The 23,180-nt window shown below is 43.4% G+C and overlaps 1 protein-coding gene across 7 annotated transcripts in view; it reads left to right on the plus strand.

Moving 5' to 3' along the window:
* Camta (Calmodulin-binding transcription activator) overlaps positions 1-23,180 on the plus strand; it is a 1,164,029-nt gene that overhangs the window by 644,370 nt on the left and 496,479 nt on the right. For all 7 annotated transcript variants that reach the window (XM_071671358.1, XM_071671359.1, XM_071671353.1 and 4 more), the window contains one exon: positions 22,125-22,192. In XM_071671358.1, coding sequence (XP_071527459.1) covers positions 22,125-22,192 — 68 coding nt within the window. The remainder of the gene's footprint in view (positions 1-22,124; positions 22,193-23,180) is intronic.

The following is a 23,180-nucleotide window of genomic DNA, read 5'->3' on the forward strand; positions in this document are numbered from 1 at the left end:
GTGTGTGTGTGTGTGTGTGTGTGTGAGTGTGTGTGTGTGTGTGTGTGTGTGTGTGTTGAAGTGCATAGGTGTGTCTAAGGTTTAACCTTTTGAGCACGACGGTACAACCCTTGAGCACGACGGTGCAGCCCTTGAGCACGACGGTAATAGTACGACGGTACTACTCCCAGAAGTCGATAGTACTGTCATTAAACTTGAAACCATTAACCTTTGATATGATGCCGTGACCTTTGACCTGAACCATGAACAACTCTCCCTCCCCCCTTCCCCCACGTGGAACACAGAGACTCTCCGACCTGCAGAAGGTTTTGGGCAAGCGAAAAGGAAGAGGAAGAAAAAAAAATGACAACCCCACAGTTTGATATTTGCCAAAGCCTGGATGTGGCCGTTCAGACAATGTGATTGTGTCACCTGCCAGGATATTCTCGTGTGGGTAGACGTGCAGATTGTCATTTATCTGTTCCCGTATCTGCCTCCGGGTAATTTTGGTGATATAGCAAGCAATCTGGGGGTGGGGGGGGGGGGGGGGATGACGGGGACAGATGGTTCGAAAATGATGAAAATGTTGTGTTGCCAACGCGGTAGCTGGCAATACTGATGCCGCAGCAGACGCTTGCAAGATAAGTTTATTTTCCCACTGTAATTGGCCAGGTTGATTACTTTAATCAGGTAGCTCGTTTGTCAGATGGGGAAGGTCGTGAGTCTAACCAGGCCGGTTGTGAGTTTGGTGAGGCCGGTTGTGAGTCTATTCAGGCAGGTTGTGAGTACTAGGGCAGGTTGTGGGCTGATTAAGCCGATTTTGAGTCTAGTCACACATGTTGTGATTGTAATCAGGCAGGGTGTGAGCTTGATTAGGCAGATTGTGAGTCTCATGAGGCAGGTTGTGATGGGTTGTTACTCGAGGGAAGCAGTATGGTGGGTGGCAGATGGGTACACGAGCTCAGGGAATGAGTAGTTGACTACGAGGGTGCGATCCATAAGCACAACGGTACGACCCAGAGGTATTATGGCATGGTCTTTCCCCTGATCCCATAAGGATTTGATGAAAGGTCAGTCCATCATACCCCAAGGGTCATGTTGTCTTGCTCAAGGGACACACCGTCTCGTTCAGAGGGTTAAAGCGTGTCAGTGCAGACTTATTTTGGCAATTGATTCCTGGGATTCGTTTTGTTGGACAGTTCCTGTCCATCATTTGTATCTGTATCGTCCTCGTGTATCAGTGATGCCACACGTGAGGATGTGGTGTATCAGTGATGCCACACGTGAGGATGTGGTGTATCAGTGATGCCACACGTGAGGATGTGGTGTATCAGTGATGCCACACGTGAGGATGTGGTGTATCAGTGATGCCACACGTGAGGATGTGGTGTATCAGTGATGCCACACGTGAGGATGTGGTGTTTAAGCTTCAATCTCGGCCATTTGATGTGTCCAGTATCGTCTCATTGTAGTATCCTAAAGGAGGTATGTGTGTGTGTGTTTTCTATGGTACCTGTGGATCACTCGGGAGTGATCCTCTCCGTCGAGGTGTGTTGGCAGCGTGAGGTCTAGGCCAGCATGACCTGACCCCACTACGCCTCAGTGAGTGAAAATCCTTGTACTTAGAAAACCCAGGAGTATCTCTTGAGACGTTCTGTTCGGGTGGGAGGCCAGGAGTGAGTCTCTTAGGACTGGTGGGTCCAGGAGGACTCGAGGGGGCGTGGAACCAGGCTGAGGTGCCTGCCCAGCTGGCCAGTCAGGCGGGCAGGAAGGCCGGGCGTGGCCGCCACACGCCTGGGAGGGAGGGAGAGCACAGCAGCCTCCCTAACCACGCCACACTTAACATTCCGCGGCGGCCTCGGGCTACGGTATTTGAAACTGTTTGTGGCCATTAAACGCAGAGCCAAGTTTCCGTCACGCCGCCCACACTCCCAATTTACGCTTTCCCGGAGAATTGGGCAAGCTGCCCCACTTATTGCTGCTCCCATCTCATTCTGCCATTTTGCCTCCCCTTCTGTATCACGGAGGCTTTTCTTATTCTTCCTGTCTCCTCTTCTCTCCAGTGACTCAGTGTCCTGAACTTCGTCATAAGTAATTCGTCACCAGGTACATCAGTGGTGGTGTTGTATCATAGTCGTGGTCGGCGACTCTGCTGAGCTGTTTTTTATTCTCTTCCACCCCCAGGTCGTCTCCCGCCCCACTTACCTCTAAACCTGACTTCCCCTCAGCCCATAGCAGATTACCCATTTTCCTTTTTCGATCTTTCTCGTCTCTCTTCGTTTCCTTATCTCTGATTCCTACAGTATAGTATAGGCGCCTGGCCTGTGACCGGAGCCTTAAGGGTCAGGTCTTAGAACCACTTCACCATACCGTCGTGCTCAAGAGGTTAAGGGAACCAACTGTAGGAAGCTAAGAATTAACTGTAGGAAGCTTGTCTGATAAAGCGTGGTTGAAATAAAAGCCAGCTATAAGGAGTCTGGAACTGACGGTAGGGAATAAGGAATTGTCCTTTGGGAACCAGAAACCTTGTTTAGGAAATTGGAATAAGCAGAAGAGAGTTGGGCACCAGCCACACGCCAGCTGTTAAGAGCCAGACACTAGCTGTTTGGAGCCAGGCACCAGCTGTTGAGAGCTCGGCGCGAGTTGTTAAGAGTTAGATGCCAGCTGATGACAGTCAGACGCTAGCTGTTGGGAGTCAGGCTCCAGCTGTTGAGAGCCAAGCACCAACTGCTGGGAGCCAAGCACCATTTTTTTGGAAGCATGTTACCAACTGTTGGGAGCCCAGCAGTCAGTTGTTGGGAGCCAGGCACCAGCTGTTAGGAGGTAGACGCCAGCAGCTGGAAGCAAGGCGCTATCTATTGGGAGCCAGACACTAGCTGTAATGAAACCAGCTTGAGGCAAGATAGCAGATGGTGGGCAAGTAAGTGGCTGAGCCATGTGTATGTAGTATCCCCCTCAAGCTGCCCTAAAAGTTTGATGGTCTGACAGGAATTTCTAACGAGATCCTTACAGTCGCAGCCCACCTACCATCACTCGAAGCTCATTCCCGTAAACCCTAACATTAGTGTCATGAACCTGCCGTGGAAGCTGTAAGTAAACTTTAACATCAGTTGAAAAAAAGATTAACTTTTATATAAATTGCTAAAAAGTAAACTTCTCTCCTAACACCAGAGACGTACAGGAACGCTACATAGATACTCTCTTGTACCCAAAAGTCTCCTGTATGAATACAGTAAATCGTGAAAACACCCCCTCGAAACCGCCCTAGACATCTGGAAGCCTGTATAGATATTTCAAGTTCCTGCTTGACCTCCAGCTTCCCAAGAATAAAAATTTCACAGATTTTGCCGTTTCAAACTACTATGGAAACTTCGTTTGTTTTTGAGTCAATGCCGTATACCGTTATGAGCGCAATGCGTCTCTGTGTACGTTTATATTGAAATTGTATAATAAGTATATTGAAAGTGTACTTCAGCAGTTGCACCTGTGCTTGATCGTCTGTTCCGTTTCTGTTAAAAAAAATGAAATTCTTGAAAGTATACGTTAGTACATCCCATCCCTATGATGGGTGACATTCTAACTCCTGTAGCTATCGTCCTATTGCTTTTACATCTACCATTTCCAAAATCTTCGAATCCCTCTTCACCGCCTATATCCTTAGACATCTTGAGTCGCACAGCTTCTCAGATCACTGGTACGGCTTCTGTAAGGGCGAGATCTACTCTTGATATTCTTTCCTATCTTACTAATGTCTGGCCATCATCCATGAAAGGTTTTGTGGAATCCATATTGTTGTTCCTTGACATAATCAAATCTTTTGACAGGATGGAACATCGGGATCTTCTGTCTAAGCTCCTCTCTTTTGTCTTCCCTCCCTTTGTTTCATCATATTTAGGCTCCTCTCTGACCGATCTATGTCCTTGGTTGTCGATGGATAAGCCTCCACTCCTTCCTCCATCTACAGCGGTGTCCCTCAAGGTTCTGTCCTGTCCCCAAAACTTTTTCTTCTCTTCACCAATGATTTCCTCTCTTCCATAAATAAGCAAGTGCACTCATACGCTGCATTCCTCGAAATCCTTCATTTCTCCTCTTTGTCTTACATGATTTGCATCACGTCTCGACACAACTTCCTCCATAAACTTAGGCTTGGACAGATTATCTCAGTGGGGTAGATGAAACCCAGTTGAGTTTTATGTCTCCAAGACCCAGTTTATTTTTACGTTGGAGGCTCCAGTCTTTCCTTTGACGGTTGTGTAGTGGACATACTTGGTATTACTGTAACATCCACTGTTTCGTAGAAACCCCACATTGCGATAATAGCCAAGTCTCCCTCTAAGAAACTAAGAGTCTTGTTTGAATTGCAAAATTTCTTTTCTCTGCACAGTTGCTCAATTTATACAAAGGATTAATTGGTCTCTGTATGGAGTCATGCTCATACATCTAGGGAGGTTCCAGCTCTGCATCCTTACTGGACAGAGTTAAGACGAAAGCGGTCCGACTTATAAACTGTCCCAGAACTTGGCCCCGTTGACCTACGCCGCATTGTTGGTTCACTTTCCCTCATCCATAGGTTTTGCTTTGGATTATGCTCCAAAGAGCTGGCTGCTTGTGTTCCCTCACCATTAGCTAGACCACGCACTGTTCAGCAAGCTGCTGCGTCACATTAGTACAGTGTGGACATTGGCAACTCAAGTGTAGGCCGTTTTGATAATTGTGTTTCCATACACCTCGGAGCTTTTGAACATTCTACCTTTTCACGTCTTTCACTATAACTATGACCTGGCACATCTTGAAAGACGGGTTTTTTTCTCTTTCTTCATAATTCGTGAATACTTTTCCTTGTCTCTTCTTTTTTACTTTTATAATTGTCTATATATTTCTGTTAAGGCCCAGTCTTGATGTGGACTTTGGTCCGTGACTGGAGCCTCCAACATAAAAAGAGAGAATGTATTATAGTGCGTATACAGTCCATGTGTACAGTGTAATGCTACAAGGAGACCGTCTTCCAACATAAATACCTTAGACGCAAGCCTGAGGGGCTCTGAATAAACACAAGATTCCTACATAGACCTGGTGGACCAGCTGGAACTACAACGCGGTAGACTAATGCCAGTCGTGGTGTTGTCTACGCATCAAAGAGATGTTAACGTTGACATTTTCTTTGTGTATCATTACTATGCTATATCTCCAGTGCCCCTTTCTCCAGGGGCTCCTACAGTGTCGAGGCTGCGTTACAGTTGGTTGCGGGGAAAGGGTGGAATCCTTTAGGACAAGAAGTTCGTTGAGATTGTTGTACTCTGATGATACAACGTGGTCGACGGTGGCGCTGTAGTATGAGTTTAGCCACAACCAGACGGCGTCCGATAACGCATTCATCTCTCTCTCTCTCTCTCTCTCTCTCTCTCTCTCTCTCTCTCTCTCTCTCTCTCTCTCTCTCTCTCTCTCTCTCTCTCTCTCTCTGTGTGTGTGTGTGTGTGTGTGTGTGATTCTAGTGTTAGGGTATAATTTTCAAATGAGAAAGATAAGATAATCCAGAAACAGTAAAATGACTGGAATTTTTCTACAAGACACCATAACAGTGGAAGTAATTGACGGTAAGAGAGACTGCTTCCCATTATGAATGAGCCGATGATATACTTGTTGTTCATGCAAAATGATATTAGGGCTGTAAGTGAAAGCAAATTATGATTTACGGCTCCTCTGAATTTTTGGACGCCGCTGCCAAGAAGTTAGCTAATTAGCCTTAGAATCCAAGATCCCAGGATCGATTCGGCAAGGCGGGATTTTTCATGAGCAAGAACTCGCACCCCACACTCCGCTGCCCCCCAGAAGTGCGAGTGGATCTGAAGCGAGGAGTAAGCCATCGACTAGGCTAGGCTGCTAATGAGCTCCTCAGCCACTCTAGGCTGCTGACGCGTCCAGGAACAGTTACGAAGAAACCACTTTCCTACAGCCACTAGCAACAAAAAAGTAATACAATATTTACTGTTAGTTACTGCTATTTACTATTATTTATTGTCATTTATGAGAGTCATGAACCTAGAGCTCGGAAGTGCAACCCTTCAGCGCGTCGGTGCGAGCTTCGAATAATAGACGTGACCGACATGACCTTTGGGTATGATGACCTGGCATTTAACCTGACCTTATGCTTAGGGTTTATCGGGAGGTCAAAGGCCGGACTATTATTCTTGAGTGTCATATCATGTGTTCAGGGGTCGTGCGGTCGTGTTCAACGCTTGTTCCGCCATGCCTAAGGCTCGTACAGTCGTATCCATGGGGTTAATCATATTTCTTAGGCCCCAGAAAAGAAGAAAAAAGAGTGTCAGGAATGCCGAGATCATATTTTCAAACGTAATGGAGGAACGAGAGCGGTCGTAAGGATAACATTATCAGCAGTTCTTATGGACCAGGAAGCATTATTTTTGTATCGGTCGTGTCCATCTTACACGCATCATCCTAATGTGACTACGATGCAAACATGAACATCTTTATAGTTTGTTTGCGGTATCTTGTTTTGGTATTAGATCCCGTATTAGACCATCAATCGAACGCGGGTGATCAAAACGATGTCAGGAAGTCCTGTTTTAATCGGGAACAGAAGAGTCTATGATAATATATAGGTTAGACAGATGGATTATGTTGTAGTCAATGTGAATCGTCCTCTCGTATTATCTTTTGCGACACTCTGTAGATATATTATCCACCAAATGAGATGATTTCATAGGGTTTAGGTATCATCTCATTTGTAGAATTTAATGAAGTAAGTTTCTGAATGGTGTCCGCTAGGATGTGTATACTCTGAATGTAATGATAGTAAATGGTGTTACCGAAGGAACACACACACATCTGAAGATTCACCACTTCTTGAAATTCTGTGATTGGTCAAAGTTATTGTGCTTCTGGTTTTCTGATTGTCATCAGAAGGATTTTATTAGTTTACGATGATGCTTTCTATTGGTTACTTACAACTGATGGACTGGCATGTTTATGACACAAACGGCTTTCTCTCTAAACTAACTGGTTACCGGCAGAATAGCTGTTCCCTATGTTTTTGTAACGTACTGGAACAGTAGAAATATCACAGGGTGAAATTCTATGCAAACGTCCCATACACTTTCAGTTTCATTTGATATTTATTTGTTTTACATTATACTTGCCAGATGAAGACTGGATGTGTGCAAATAAGACCATTTGTCGTATGTTCCTGATGCTACCTTTCGAAGGCAGGAAAGGCCACTAGGTATAAGAAAGTAGCGGGCATGGTTAGATGCTCTCACACGAACAGTCTTCACCTCCTTGGAAACCCATATATGTTTTTCTTACCCGGGAGCTCACCCATCCCTTGCCTTCTACCTCATCAGCCCCTTATGTTACTGGAATGCTCAGGTTACATGGATGCTCCAGTTCCTGCTGAAGCTTGTGTCATTATGCAAGGTGGTTGATGGTAAACAGTTGAATATGCCGACTGATGAAGGTTGTCGGGGATGCAAGGATATAAATTGTACACTCGCGTCTCTCCCTCATCCTGTGCTAGTCTCCCTACCGTCACACCTAACCCCGCCACTGCACTGTACCTCCCCAGTCTAACGCCTGCCCCACCGTTGCACCACGCCCCTCCCCCTGAGGAAAACCATTTTTAGTCACTGACATTTCCTCCCCTTCGGCTCCCTGTCTCCCTACCTGCCCTTTCATCCCTTCCCTACCCACTAGTTCTCCCTTCCCTGCCCACTCCTCCAGGAACCACTTCCCTACTCCTCTTCCCTGTCAACGCTCGGTAGAACCCTCTGTCTTGGCCCATATCCCCTTATTTTACTCATCCTTTCCTGCCTGTCCCTCTATCTACTCCTTGTCTCACCACAGCTTCCTGTCCTTCCTTCCTTCCTTCGCCATATCATAGCTCCCCTTAATCATCCCCCGTTCCTCCACCAGCCACACCCTCACTGCCCTTGTCTCTCCACCCCCTCACGGCCCACATAAGAGGGGGTTCCTCCGGTGGGTTGGCTCCGTGCACTGGGCGCCGCCTCTTATGTAAATCTTGGCCTCGGGGACGTGGCCGTAGAGAGAGAGGGATGGGGAAGTAGGGCCTACTCTGTTAGCCATGACCTGGGCTGGGCTTGCTCCACCACCATCACCACAGGGGAACCAACTTCACCACTTTGATGTCGGTCCACCCACCCAGCCACATCAGAATGCTGTGGAACCAGCACTTCCAGTGGAATGGTTGTTGGCGTGCATGTTGGCAGGGAACTGAATATATGAATTCTGGAAGCTCTGGGTATGGCAGGGAAAACGTTTTGTAAACATGAGTTTGGGGCCCTTCCAACTGTGTTCACGTTTCTCGTGACGGAAATTCAAATTTGTGACATTAGCTTCAGTCCTGTGTTACCCTGTTACGTGTGGGAGAGTTACCCCCACCCACTCACCTCGCCCCACCTCATCCAAGCCTTCATCAGTCTGCACCGGAGAGAAGAGTGTGTGGTAAGGAACGCAGACTTGCCTCTGTGAACACAATGACAGGAACCCCAGAGCACGACGGAGCGACCCCAAGGCATGATGGCCAGGCCATTTTATGGACCCCTAATTAAGAGCGAGATGAAAGGTCACGCCTTCATACCTAAGGGTCATTCGAACGTCTCGCCAAAAAGTTATACGAGAGATGTGTGTCCAGTGTTACATAACACACACACACACACACACACACACACACACACACACACACACACACATACACACTACCGCATGCTGTCCAAGAATCTCTGACAAAAGAAAGATGTTTTACAGGAAAAGTGTAGGTCAGGAAAATAGTGTATATTTAGGAAGATAAAGCAGACGTAAAGATATGATTTACCTGAAGAAAATCATCTACATAGACTGGCGTGTCATGATTGGACTTTATCGTTGTGATAATAAATTTGGTGTGTCATCATCAGTGCCATCCAGGTTCTACCTACTGTGCAGGAGAATGTCGCTGCCTCACCTCTGGTTTGTGTAAAGAACCGTCAGCAGGATGCTAAGCATTTTCCTCACTTTTTCCGTAATACCCAAAGAAGGAAATGGTATATCCCTTTGTCCATGGTTTATTTATGAGTATCTGTCGTGTTGATGAATATCTCAATCAACGGTTTAGAAAGAGATTTATTTGTGATGTTGGAATATCAATCCAAGGCTTCATGTTCAACATACACAGCTCAGAAAGTGTTCATTAGAGAGGTGGAGAGTAGGTGTCAATCAGAACCAGTGGTGACAATGATCGAGTCCATTTATTCATGACCATTTGCGATGCATTACAGTGTTGTAAACATCATTACCTCACAACTTCGTGACTGTATGAGAGGATCTCCGTAACACCTTTACAGTGTCATACAGTATCAGTTATCTGTTATACCATGTACTGAAAAAGGGGGTGAATATTTTTGTAGGAAATGAACTCCAAATATGAATCGAACACGGAATTAGTAATAATGAAACTTGTATTTGTTATTCTGAAACCCTAAACGCTTGATTCTGGGCTTGAAAGGAAGGATTGTGTGCTGTACCAGAACCTAATTGTCCTTCGAGAAGTGGAAATACTGCTGAGGTGAGAGAGAAAAAAATTAAGGAACATCAAGAGGTAGTGAGCCAGGAAGAGCAACACAAGCGCTAATGTTTAGCAACATTCACACAAGAGTTAACAACAGCAGTAGCATGAGCAGTAGCAACCGGAGCAGCTATAACAACAGCGTTAGCATCGCCTTCAGCAGTATTACTTGAAGATTCCATCAGTTGCAATCCTAGCTTTTAACAGAAATGGTTGCAGCAGTATTAGCGACACTAGTGTTAAAGACAACAGCACTTGAAGCACCACTAGACAATAGCTTGCATGCAGTGTTTTCTCAAAACATACATATTCCCGCCCCCACCCACCACCATGGGAAATTCCTGCACGGGTCTCGTGTGTGTGTGTGTGTGTGTGTGTATATATATATATATATATATATATATATATATATATATATATATATATATATATATATATATATATTGTTATTATCATTATTATTATACTTTGTCGCTGTCTCCCGCGTTAGTGAGGTAGCGCAAGGAAACAGACGAAAGAATGGCCCAACCCACGCACATACACATGTATATAAATACACGTCTACACACGCACATATACATACCTATACATTTCAACGTTTACATATATATACATACACAGACATATACATATATACACATGTACATAATTCATACTTGCTGCCTTTATTCATTCTCGTCGCCATCCCGCCACACATGAAATGACAACCCCCTCCCCCTCACGCACGCGAGGTAGCGCTAGGAAAAGACAACAAAGGCCACATTCGTTCGCACTCAGTCTCTGATATATATATATATATATATATATATATATATATATATATATATATATATATATATATATATATGAGTAGGAAGAGAGGAAGGTGAGTAGTTCCAGTTTAAGATTGGTTTGCGGCAGGGCTGTGTGCGCTATCACCAAGGGTGCTTAATTTATTTGTAGTCAGAGAAGTGTAGGAAGTAAATGCAAGTCTTGGCGAGAGGGGCGAGTATGTTGTTTGTAGGGGATGATGGGCAGGCCTTGGAAATGTCAGTTGTTTGCTAACGACACAGCACTTATGGCAGATTCGAGTAGAAACTGCAGAAGTTGGTGACTGAGTTTGGGAGTGTGTAGAAGTAGGAAGTTCAGAGTAGATTTGGAGAAAAGAAAGGTTATTAGGTTCAGCAAGGTAGAGGGACGGGTTTGTTGAAGTGTAAGTCTGAATAGAGAAAATTTGAAGGAAATGAAGTGTTTTCGACACCTGAAAGTGGATGTGGCAGCAAATGGAACCTTATAATCGGAAGTGAGTCATAGGGTGGGTGAAGGGGCGAAAGTTCTGGGAACATTGAAGAATGAATGGAAAAAGAGGTCAGTATCTGGGAGGGTGAAAATGGATATTTTCGAAGCTGTAGTAGTCCCAACAATCTTGTGTAGATGAGAGGCATGGGCTATAGATGACGATGTACAGAGGATGGATGTTTTGGAAATGAAATTTTAAGTATCAAATTGGAGATGGAAGGATGGAATGGGAAAGATTTTAAGTATCAAATTGGTGATGGAAGGATGGAAAGGGAAAGATTTTAAGTAATGGTGCAGGAGGGCTTGAAAGGCGTACACGGGATAGAGTGAATTTAGAATGATATGGTATACAGGGGTCTACGTGCTGTTAGGGGACTGAACTAGACCGTGTGAAGCGGCCGGGGAATATCAGGTCTGTGGGGCCTGATTGTGGATAGGGAGCTGTGGTTTCGGTGCATTGTACATAGCTGAGAGAATGAATGTGAACGAATAATGCTTTTCTTCGTTTGCTCCTGGCGATACTTCGCCACTGCGGAAAACGGCGATCAAATATGAATATAGAGATGCACTATACTCGTGTGTGTGTGTATATATATATATATATATATATATATATATATATATATATATATATATATATTTATATATATATATATATATATATATATATATATATATATATATATATATATATTATTTTATTTTATTATTTTGCTTTGTCGCTGTCTCCCGCGTTTGCGAGGTAGCGCAAGGAAACAGACGAAAGAAATGGCCCAACCCACCCCCATACACATGTATATACATACACGTCCCCAGACACAAATATACATACTCATACATCTCAGTGTGCACATATATATACACACACAGATATATACATATATACACATGCACACAATTCACACTGTCTGCCTTTATTCATTCCCATCGCCACCTCGCCACACATGGAATAATATCCCCCTCCCCCCTCATGTGTGCGAGGTATCGCTAGGAAAAGACAACAAAGGCCCCATTCGTTCACACTCAGTCTCTAGCTGTCAGGCAATAATGCCCGAAACCACAGCTCCCTTTCCACATCCAGGCCCCACAGAACTTTCCATGGTTTACCCCAGACGCTTCACATGCCCTGATTCAATCCATTGACAGCACGTCGACCCCGGTATACCACATCGATCCAATTCACTCTATTCCTTGCCCGCCTTTCACCCTCCTGCATGTTCAGGCCCCGATCACTCAAAATCTTTTTCACTCCATCTTTCCACCTCCAATTTGGTGTCCCACTTCTCCTCGTTCCCTCCACCTCCGACACACACACACACACACACACACACACACACACACACACATGTATATATATATATATATATATATATATATATATATATATATATATATATATATATATATATATATATATATATGCGAACAATCGCATGTTTACCAAATGGCGTCCTAGCTTCGTCTCTTCGATGTATATCAACTGACTGATATTTCTCTAGTGTCTCCCCTAATGATGTAATTATTACACGAAAGTGCACTTGGGAACTTATCGTGTTTCATTTTCCCCGTGAACTCATAGGCATATCTTGATGACGCGCAAAAATGTGATCCTTTCCAATATATATATATATATAGATATATATATATATATATATATATATATATATATATATATATATATATATATATATATAATTGTGTGCAAATACACAAAGTATATGGCATAATTGTTTGGCATTTGATATGCCAGCTTGGTGCGTCTGTAATCATTTTCAGCCTTGATAAAAACTCATTGTGGTCAGAAAAGATAAGACATCTGCATCGGCTATTTTGAAAAAAAAAAAAAAATAAAAGTGGGACACATTGGAGGCTGCATTTTTAGAAAGATTAAGCGAAAAATTGTCTCCGACATTTTGATCCTGGTTGTCCACATACAGGGAAATGGAGTCAACAACACGCATTCGGACGGAAATCAGTTGTTTGTTTATATCTCCTGCCAGAGCGACAGAGTGGCAGTAGCAGGTGACACACCAGCACCATAGGTAGTGTCACTGTATACAGCAAAAAGCAGCAGTTATTACATTAACAGTTGCAGGAGACATTTGAGCGGCAACAGTCGTATGAACAGTACTGACAGCGGTAACGAGCTGTGCAACCATCTCTGCAGAATACAAGAGTCGGGCGCCGTCGACACGCCCTCCAAACAAATGAGCGTCGCTGTTGCAAAGCCGCCGCCGTTACCACGTTCGGCCGGCTGCCTCTGCGGTCAAGATAATGAATTTACTTAGGCGAAACAAAGCAGCGAGTTGGCACATTTTCCAGTGATGCTTAGAGACCTACTTGAGTTTCCTGCTGTTGCATAAGGCGGCGACGTGCTGTGTTGCACTGTTTGTTATCACTCGCACGTCTATTATGGATGAAGGTTTTTATTTTTTTTAATTTTTGTCATAGATAATGGAATGAGTTTCTTGCGTCAAATGCCGTTAATTTACGTTAGATATTGTACAGTTAATGATGTTCATGTACTTTGGCTGGTTAAATGTTGTATATGAGAAAAATGGCGTCTCTTTATTTTCGTTTTGTAAATGTACAGTGAAACCTTGGAGGGATTTGCGTTGATTATAGGAATGTGGCAGTTGTGCAGGCGAGGCATGAATATTTCTGTGGGATTATTCCAGGCAAGACAGTGTGCACTCAAGTCGTCATGCTCAACTGGTGAATTTCGTACCTTGCCGCCAGTGATGACCCCAGGCTGGCTGGCTTCCGTGCCTGCACCCTAGCCATACCCACAGTGTCACGCTTTGTTTGTCATATTTGTCTGTGTTAGGTGTGTGGGGAGTTAGTTGTGTGCAAATGTGTTTGTTTCTGAGCACAATGTGATTATAGATATGTTTTTAAATGTTTGTATTGTTTTGTGTGTGTGTGTGTGTGTGTGTGTGTGTATATATATATATATATATATATATATATATATATATATATATATATATATATATATATTTATGTTTATCTTTTGGTGTGTTTCTGGTCACATAGATATTGGTATGAAGGTGTGAACCATTGTCTATGTAAGTGTAGTTAAATCCTTGTATTTATTTTACGGCGTGTTTTTGTATATAATTCGGTGGACTGTGTCAGTAAGTGCGTCTTTGTGGGAGTGTTGGTGTCTTTGCTGTTTGAGGTCTCATTATGATGAGCGTTCGTGTGTGTTTGTTTAGTCAAATGAATATGCGTCTGTGTACATTGGCATACCAGCCTGCCAGTGTATATGATAATGCCAACCTGTATGTGTGTCGTGCCTGCGTGGGAGTAAAAGTGAGTGAGTTTGCATGAGTATTTCTTCATATTGCAGAATACTGTCCCGCTGGCGACATAATGGGAGTCAGGTACTTCGGCCACCTTCCCCTTCCCTCTCCCACGATCCATTACCGTCCTCCTCCGCGTCTACCTCTGCCACATTGGTGCTGCTCCATTTACACGACTAGGAGTCAACGCTGGATTCTCTCTCTCTCTCTCTCTCTCTCTCTCTCTCTCTCTCTCTCTCTCTCTCTCTCTCTCTCTCTCTCTCTCTTCTCTCGTGCTTGAATATTAGCGAATTATACTCAGTATATGTAGTTACAGGTTCCGTAAAGAATGCGAGTGCAGCGCAACGTCCGTACCAGTCACCAGAGTCCCGATGTGTCTGATTGCTATTTGTATGTTACGGGAAGAGAGCATTAGACTCGTGTGCCATCTCTTAACCTTGTATATATGTACCATGTCTTAATTCCTATATGTCTTGTTATAAAAAAAAAAATCCCATGCAAACATTGAACTGCAAATTTAGTATGATCAAATCAGTGGCCCACTCTTCTCTGAGCTGTGTGATAACTTAATGGGTATTATTTACCTCCTCGTCACAGTGTACACTCACGGAAACCCACAATAGTAGGGCACGCACAGGAGCTTGTGCCACTGATATGAATTTGGAAATGGGGTTAGTGGGGCGCGTGTCATCAATCATTGAGCGTTTCGCCACATACCGGCCCACGGAATCAGGTATTTGAAGTAATGCGAAGCGTGAGACAAACACTGGTCAGTTGTGTAATTTTTGCGTCGTAGCAAAGGAGAAGCGCTGTCACTGCTGTATGAGCAGTTTGGCAATAGCCAATGATGTAGTGTTATATTGCAAATCAGGTATTTCAAATCGGTGTTTTTCGCAAAACCGTCATTTTTGAGGTTCGCTTGTATTAATGATCATGCATTTCACGAGTAGCTTATGTTATGGTCATATTATCAGTGAGGTATTTCCTAACTCCGTTCGTTTGAAAATCCGTTGTGGGCGAGTGGTTCCCTCGCCTGCGGGACCATGCTAGGCTCCACCGCCCGCGCACTGGCTCACCTAACAGTGAGGTCGGCTTTACTCCAGGCTATCAGTTCAGCGTTACTTTGAAGCACACCTTTTAACTACGTCATTTAGGAGCACGTCTGTCGTAAGCCCACATTACCTCTGCACAATGTGGTCAGAGACCGTTGCTTTAATACATCACATAAAATCAGCTGTTCGTTATTTTCCCAAGTCAGTTTTATTACTTCAGGTAATGCATTTTAGCCTGACGTTCACTCCACAAGTGGTGGTTTTAAGAGAGAATTTGGAGTTGGAGAACTTGGTAAATTGGTTGTAGAATCTGGAGGGAAGGTATGTCTGGTGGCAGGCTTTTGTGGGAAAAGGCTTGTCGAAGGTAAAGGGTGGACTAGAGGCTATTCGATGGTTTTTACGTAACGAAAGGCAAATTGAATAGGGGTAAAATGAATGGATCTTTATGCAAGGTGACTGAGGAATGAAGTCTTGATAAGGTGAAGGAGGGGAGTGTGATAGAGAGGCTAGAGGAGGAGAAGTATGAGTGAATGAAAGGGTATTAGTCTTAAGTGGGACATGTAATAATTGGGTCAAGGGAGGTTTAACCGTTTGAACGTGGATGATCAGAAGCTGCCGTAAAGATAGCCAGGTGGGGCAAAGGAATATGGGTCTCGGTCAGTGTCTCGAGCACGACTGTGTGATCCTTTGTTATTTACTTAAGAGTCGTACACCATCATGATCAGTGGTCTGTCCATTGTGATTAAGGTTCGTGGTGTGATGCTCTTATGATAAGTTGAGGGTATCTACATTTGTGCCAGATGAAACTGGCCAGACAGACGCTCAGTGAAGTTAAGTTAGAGAGCGTGGAAGTGGAGAGCAAGTATGTTGAAGTCTGATGATTGAGGGGAAAAATTAGATATATGAGACGCGCCGGTGGGAGTGCCAAGTGAGCAGGGAAGAAACAGATTAATGGCCGAAGTAAGTGGAAAGGAAAACTAGAGTGAGCGAAACATGATAAATTTAACTGCCATCTTGTTACTAAGAAAATATGAAATTTCTTACGTGAAATGTTAATGATTAGTTTCTTTGAAAAAAATATTTTAGATGCGGTGACTGTCGACTGTAAGTTAGACTGCGGGATTAGATTAGAACATAGGCGATCGCAATCTGTAATATAGTGGAACTGGGAATCCTTCTACGTCTGGCAGCGAAGCGCGCGCCAACCCAAGTGCGAAATAGGTCCTTAATGAGCAACCTGCCTCTCTTGCCGGGGGGATGGAAAGGGGTGGTGGGTTCTAGTAAGGGTGAAAGGAGAACGAGGCCTGGCACGGGGGAGGAGAGTGTGGGAAGGAGTGTAATAGATAGTGGTGAGTCGGTGTTCATCATTAACGGTAAAGCAGGCAACAGAAGAGAAAGACACGAATAGTTTACGAAGCTGCGACTTTGACCCTTTGAGAACGATGTTACGACCCATGATTTGATGCTATGGTCTTTGACGTGACCTTTAAGGGTAAGGTCAAAGGCCAGGCTATCAAATCCAAAGGTCGTGGTTTCGTACTCAAGGATCGTAACATTGTTTTCGACGTATTTGAGTTGAAAAGACAGGAAGCAGGTTGGAAAGGTACACTAATCTCAGATCTCCTGGAAGCAGAAGTGTAAGTAAGCAGGACGCTAGGGAGCACATCAGGAGAACGGAAAGGTAGAGAGCGAATTAAGAGGACAGAGATTGGGTAAAGCAGGAAGCCAGCCAGACTGAGCTGCTCGTCCTCAGCCAGGCAGACCTGCTAGCGCTAGCAACCTAGACTGTTGGTGCTGATGATGTTTGAAACTGTGATCTCGTCAGAGGGAATGTATTGGCGGTATATTTGTACCACCATGTTCAGTGGTCGTGTTCTCCAGTCGTAACAGCGTACTCAAAAGGTTGAATTTGTATTAAGAACCTCTTGGAGGGTTTATATTTATATATTGAATTCACTTGTATTATCGATAATTCTTTTTTTTTTCGTTTTTGTTTTTGTAGTTAGCTGAGACTTATGCCGTAATTATTACTTTAGAAAAATGAAGTCTTCCGTTCAGGTTGCTACAGTATTTTTACCCTGTGGAAACACGCAAAATGTGATAGGTGCATCATAGGTAATAATTTGACGGATATTTAGGTAGTATGGGAATGATATATCAAACTATATGTGGTGTGGTGTAGATCATTATAGGACATTTAAATTACAGTTGGAATGGTAACTGAATAGTTACCATTGGTGGATGAGTTGAACCCCTGAGACCAAAAAATAAGTCAAATTGGGTGAGACTGAAGTTGAAAGCCTTTATTGCCTTCCCGGCCTGGTGATGTGTCGCACCCAACGGCTCAGTGAGAGTTCATTTCGTCAGGCAGGATGGGGAACTCATGGTAAGTGATCAGTCCAGCACGGACTCCGCATGTCTCCCGCCCCGACGCCTCCCCCACCAGAGTCTGCCGGGGAGAGATGTACCCGACTCCCACTCACTCTGGACGGGCCCCTCTCCTCCATGTACCTCCCCCGCTACCTGGCGCTCCCGTTGCTCGACCACCTTCATATTAACCTGTTGAGTGATTCCCAATGCTCCGGCCGGGCTAGTTGGGAAATTCTGTACCAACAGAAGAGAGCAAAAGCAAGAGCGAAGCCATAGTTGTACACAGGGTCTGTATAAACAAAACTTCCGAGAAGTTGAAAGTTGAACACAAAAATTTATTGGGTCATGTCCATTGATAGGTACGTACCTCCACTCAAGGGGAATGTTGTACTAGTTTAAGCCAGCACCGCCGAGTAAGAAGATAGACGAAGTATTTTTTTTTTTTTTTTTTGCTTTGTCGCTATCTCCCGCGTTTGCGAGGTAGCGCAAGGAAACAGACGAAAGAAATGGCCCAACCTACCCCCATACACATGTATATACATACGTCCACACACGCAAATATACATACCTACACAGCTTTCCATGGTTTACCCCAGACGCTTCACATGCCCTAATTCAATCCACTGACAGCACGTCAACCCCGGTATACCACATCGATCCAGTTCACTCTATTCCTTGCCCTCCTTTCACCCTCCTGCATGTTCAGGCCCCGATCACACAAAATCTTTTTCACTCCATCTTTCCACCTCCAATTTGGTCTCCCACTTCTCCTCGTTCCCTCCACCTCCGACACATATATCCTCTTGGTCAATCTTTCCTCACTCATTCTCTCCATGTGCCCAAACCATTTCAAAACACCCTCTTCTGCTCTCTCAACCACGCTCTTTTTATTTCCACACATCTCTCTTGCCCTTACGTTACTTACTCGATCAAACCACCTCACACCACACATTGTCTCAAACATCTCATTTCCAGCACATCCATCCTCCTGCGCAACACTCTATCCATAGCCCACGCCTCGCAACCATACAACATTGTTGGAACCACTATTCCTTCAAACATACCCATTTTTGCTTTCCGAGATAATGTTCTCGACTTCCACACATTCTTCAAGGCTCCCAGGATTTTCGCCCCCTCCCCCACCCTATGATCCACTTCCGCTTCCATGGTTCCATCCGCTGCCAGATCTACTCCCAGATATCTAAAACACTTTACTTCCTCCAGTTTTTCTCCATTCAAACTTACCTCCCAATTGACTTGACCCTCAACCCTACTGTACCTAATAACCTTGCTCTTATTTACATTTACTCTTAACTTTCTTCTTCCACACACTTTACCAAACTCAGTCACCAGCTTCTGCAGTTTCTCACATGAATCAGCCACCAGCGCTGTATCATCAGCGAACAACAACTGACTCACTTCCCAAGCTCTCTCATCCCCAACAGACTTCATACTTGCCCCTCTTTCCAAAACTCTTGCATTCACCTCCCTAACAACCCCATCCATAAACAAATTAAACAACCATGGAGACATCACACACCCCTGCCGCAAACCTACATTCACTGAGAACCAATCACTTTCCTCTCTTCCTACACGTACACATGCCTTACATCCTCGATAAAAACTTTTCACTGCTTCTAACAACTTGCCTCCCACACCATATATTCTTAATACCTTCCACAGAGCATCTCTATCAACTCTATCATATGCCTTCTCCAGATCCATAAATGCTACATACAAATCCATTTGCGAAGTAGTATAGACCTAATTATGGAAGGTTGACTTTGTTCCTTTCCCACACGCTGATGACCTGTTTTTGTTGTTGTCTTCATTGTAAGACTTCTTAGTCGAAGTTTGGGAGAGGCATTAAATAACGGGCCACATACTGCCAAGAGAGTAAATGGTGGTTGGGACAAGATGGGAGAATTGTTATATGTAACGGTGTAGATTGTGGAAAGGATGGGACTAGACACTTAAGTAAGTTACAGTGGAAGAGAGAGGACGGAAACGTGTCGGGTGGAGAGGTAAGAGGACAAGGAAACAGTTTAAGAACGCGAAGGTGGTTGTTACAGGGAAGACGCGATGGGGACGAGAGTAATGTTACAGCTCAGCAGCGCGGGATCGTTCGGGGAAAAAAATACGTATCTGGGTGTTGTGGTTGGGACACATACACAAGACCGGAATAGAGTTACTCAGGAAAGAAGCGTGCACGACTGCCATTATTGGGAGCTCCGCCGGCAAGGATCTCATAAGCAGTTTGGTCTCATCAAATGTAAATGTTAGGAGAGGTGGCTCCTGCAGAAGCCCCTGGAGGGGGCTGCCCTTAGGGAATGGTTCAGTTAATAACACGGAGGTAGGAGGGCCTCAGACCAACGACTGTGAAATCCAGACCCTGGAATATCATCAGGCAGTAATGGCGGGAGATTCACTTTGGAAGCCTCTGCGCGCCATCATTTGAATGCTGCCGCCTGATTGGTCGCCCGGGAGGTATACTGCGGTCTTATTGGCTCCTTCCACCTATTCATTTTTCAGGTTTTGAGAAACACAAAGGATTTTTGTTATTCATGATTAAAAGTCTCGGTTTTTCCATTATTTAAAATCACGTTTGCGTCATATATATATATATATATATATATATATATATATATATATATATATATATATATATATATATCTTTTCTTTTCTTTCAAACTATCCGCCATTTCCCGCGTTAGCAAGGTAGCGTTAAGAACAGAGGACTGGGCCTCTGAGGGAATATCTTCACCTGGCCTTGTTCTCTGTTCCTTCTTTTGGAAAATCAAAAAAAAAAAAAACGAGAGGGGAGTATTTCCAGCCTCTTTTCTTTCAAACTATTCGCCATTTCCCGCATTAGCGAGGTAGCGTTAAGAACAGAGGACTGGGCCTTTGAGGGTCTACCCTCACCTGGCCCAATTCTCTGTTCCCTCTTTTGGAAAATTAAAAAAAAACGAGAGGGGAGGATTTCCAGCCCCCCGCTCCCTCCCCTTTTAGTCGCTTTCTACGACACGCAGGGAATACGTGGGAAGTTTTCTTGCTCCCCTATCCCCAGGGATAATATATATATATATATATATATATATATATATATATATATATATATATATATATATATATATATATATATATATATATATATATATCTTTTCTTTTCTTTCAAACTATTCGCCATTTCTCGCATTAGCGAGGTAGCGTTAAGAACAGAGGAGTGGGCCTTTGAGGGAATACCCTCACCTGGCCCAATTCTCTGTTCCCTCTCTTGGAAAATTAAAAAAAACAAGAGGGAAGGATTTCCAGCCCCCCGCTCCCTCCCCTTTTAGTCGCCTTCTACGACATGCAGGGAATACGTGGGAAGTTTTCTTTCTCCCCTATCCCCAGGGAACATATATATATATATATATATATATATATATATATATATATATATATATATAAAAAACTGGAGGAAGTGAAGTGTTTTAGATATTTGGGAGTGGATCTGGCAGCAGATGGAACCATGGAAGCGGAAGTGGATCATAGGATGGGAGAGGGGGCGAAAATTCTGGGAGCCTTGAAGAATGTGTGGAAGTCGAGAACATTATCTCGGAAAGCAAAAATGAGTATGTTTGAAGGAATAGTGGTTCCAACAATGTTGTATGGTTGCGAGGCGTGGGCTATGGATACAGTTGTGCGCAGGAGGATGGATGTGCTGGAAATGAGATGTTTGAGGACAATGTGTGGTGTGAGGTGGTTTGATCGAGTAAGTAACGTAAGGGTAAGAGAGATGTGTGGAAATAAAAAGAGCGTGGTTGAGAGAGCAGAAGAGGGTGTTTTGAAATGGTTTGGGCACATGGAGAGAATGAGTGAGGAAAGATTGACCAAGAGGATATATGTGTCGGAGGTGGAGGGAACGAGGAGAAGAGGGAGACCAAATTGGAGGTGGAAAGATGGAGTGAAAAAGATTTTGTGTGATCGGGGCCTGAACATGCAGGAGGGTGAAAGGAGGGCAAGGAATAGAGTGAATTGGAGCGATGTGGTATACCGGGGTTGACGTGCTGTCAGTGGATTGAATCGGGGCATGTGAAGCGTCTGGGGTAAACCATGGAAAGCTGTGTAGGTATGTATATTTTGCGTGTGTGGACGTATGTATATACATGTGTATGGGGGTGGGTTGGGCCATTTCTTTCGTCTGTTTCCTTGCGCTACCTCGCAAACGCGGGAGACAGCGACAAAGCAAAAAAAAAAAAAAAAAAAAAAAAAAAATATATATATATATATATATATATATATATATTATATATATATATATATATATATATATATATATATATATATATATATATATATATATATGCTTGATCGTCGATATATTCATATATACATAATTTTTCCCAATAATCCATATCAAGTGCGCGGTGCGCAGTTCAAACTCCCTTTCACCATTCCGCTTGATTGCCGCGCATTAGTAACTCCATCCTACTGATATTTCTACTAGTGTTGTGATATACTAACATTACCTGTGTTCTTACCCACGTCATCTGCCACTGACTGCCCGTCTTCCTTTACAGGAGATCGCCTCCTTGCTCATCAGCTTCGACAGACATACCGACTGGCTCTCCAAAGAGGTCAAAATCAGGTGAGTTCCTTTCATTTCTTGCCCTTGCTTAAGTGTACGATCATGTAATTATATATTTATGTTTGCGTCTCAGTGTCCGTTTAAACGGCCATACATACATGGGTATGTGTGTACTTGTACTGTCAGTCTGTCTATATATATATATATATATATATATATATATATATATATATATATATATATATATATATATATATATATTCTACGCCAGTCTGTCTCTGTATGTGTTGTGTATATGTATTTGTATGTGCTTCCATACGTAATTATGTGACTACTTTTTTAAGGGGTCCTTTTTGCTCTACAATAAGTATTTTTTTTTTAGATTCATTTATACACTCTCTGAAATTAGAAATTCTACATTATACCATTGGGAAGTGCTGCCTGGGAGTCTGCTCTCGTTCAGCCGTGAAATTTCTATTTAAACTTGTGGAAAATTAACTCTGGCCGAGAGGATGGGTGGGTACGGTGTATTTCATTTGCGAGGATGTGAGAAATGCTTTGGTTGGACCAGTGGACACTGAATGTAATCTTTACCCTCAGGCTGTATTCCGTCTTATAATTTGGGTCTTTAGTATTTGCCGGTATTTGAAGTGTAGACAAGTTACATATTTTCAAGTCATTCAGTGTACTTTGTGTATGTGAGTAATACAATAGGTTGTATATATAGAAGTTTGTTTTTGGCATATAAGAAGTAATGTGGTTAACGATAAAGAATATTGCATGTACCAGTTACGTGTTGGGTTAGCACTTTCTGAACAGTTCGTTTTTATCACTATTATTATTAGTAGGAGTAATTATTATTATTATTATTATTATTATTATTATTATTATTATTATTATTATTATTTGATGATCATGATTTTTGGGTTATTGAGATAACTTCAGCCCAGCGTTGAAGTTATTTATTTTATTCACAAAGCTTTGATGGAACAGAAATTTCGTTTTTACTCAATAATATCCCAGTGAGTACTGTTAATAGACAAAAAGT

This window comes from Panulirus ornatus, chromosome 16 (genome assembly GCF_036320965.1).
Source record: "Panulirus ornatus isolate Po-2019 chromosome 16, ASM3632096v1, whole genome shotgun sequence".
In the NCBI taxonomy this organism is placed as follows: Eukaryota; Metazoa; Arthropoda; class Malacostraca; order Decapoda; family Palinuridae; genus Panulirus; species Panulirus ornatus.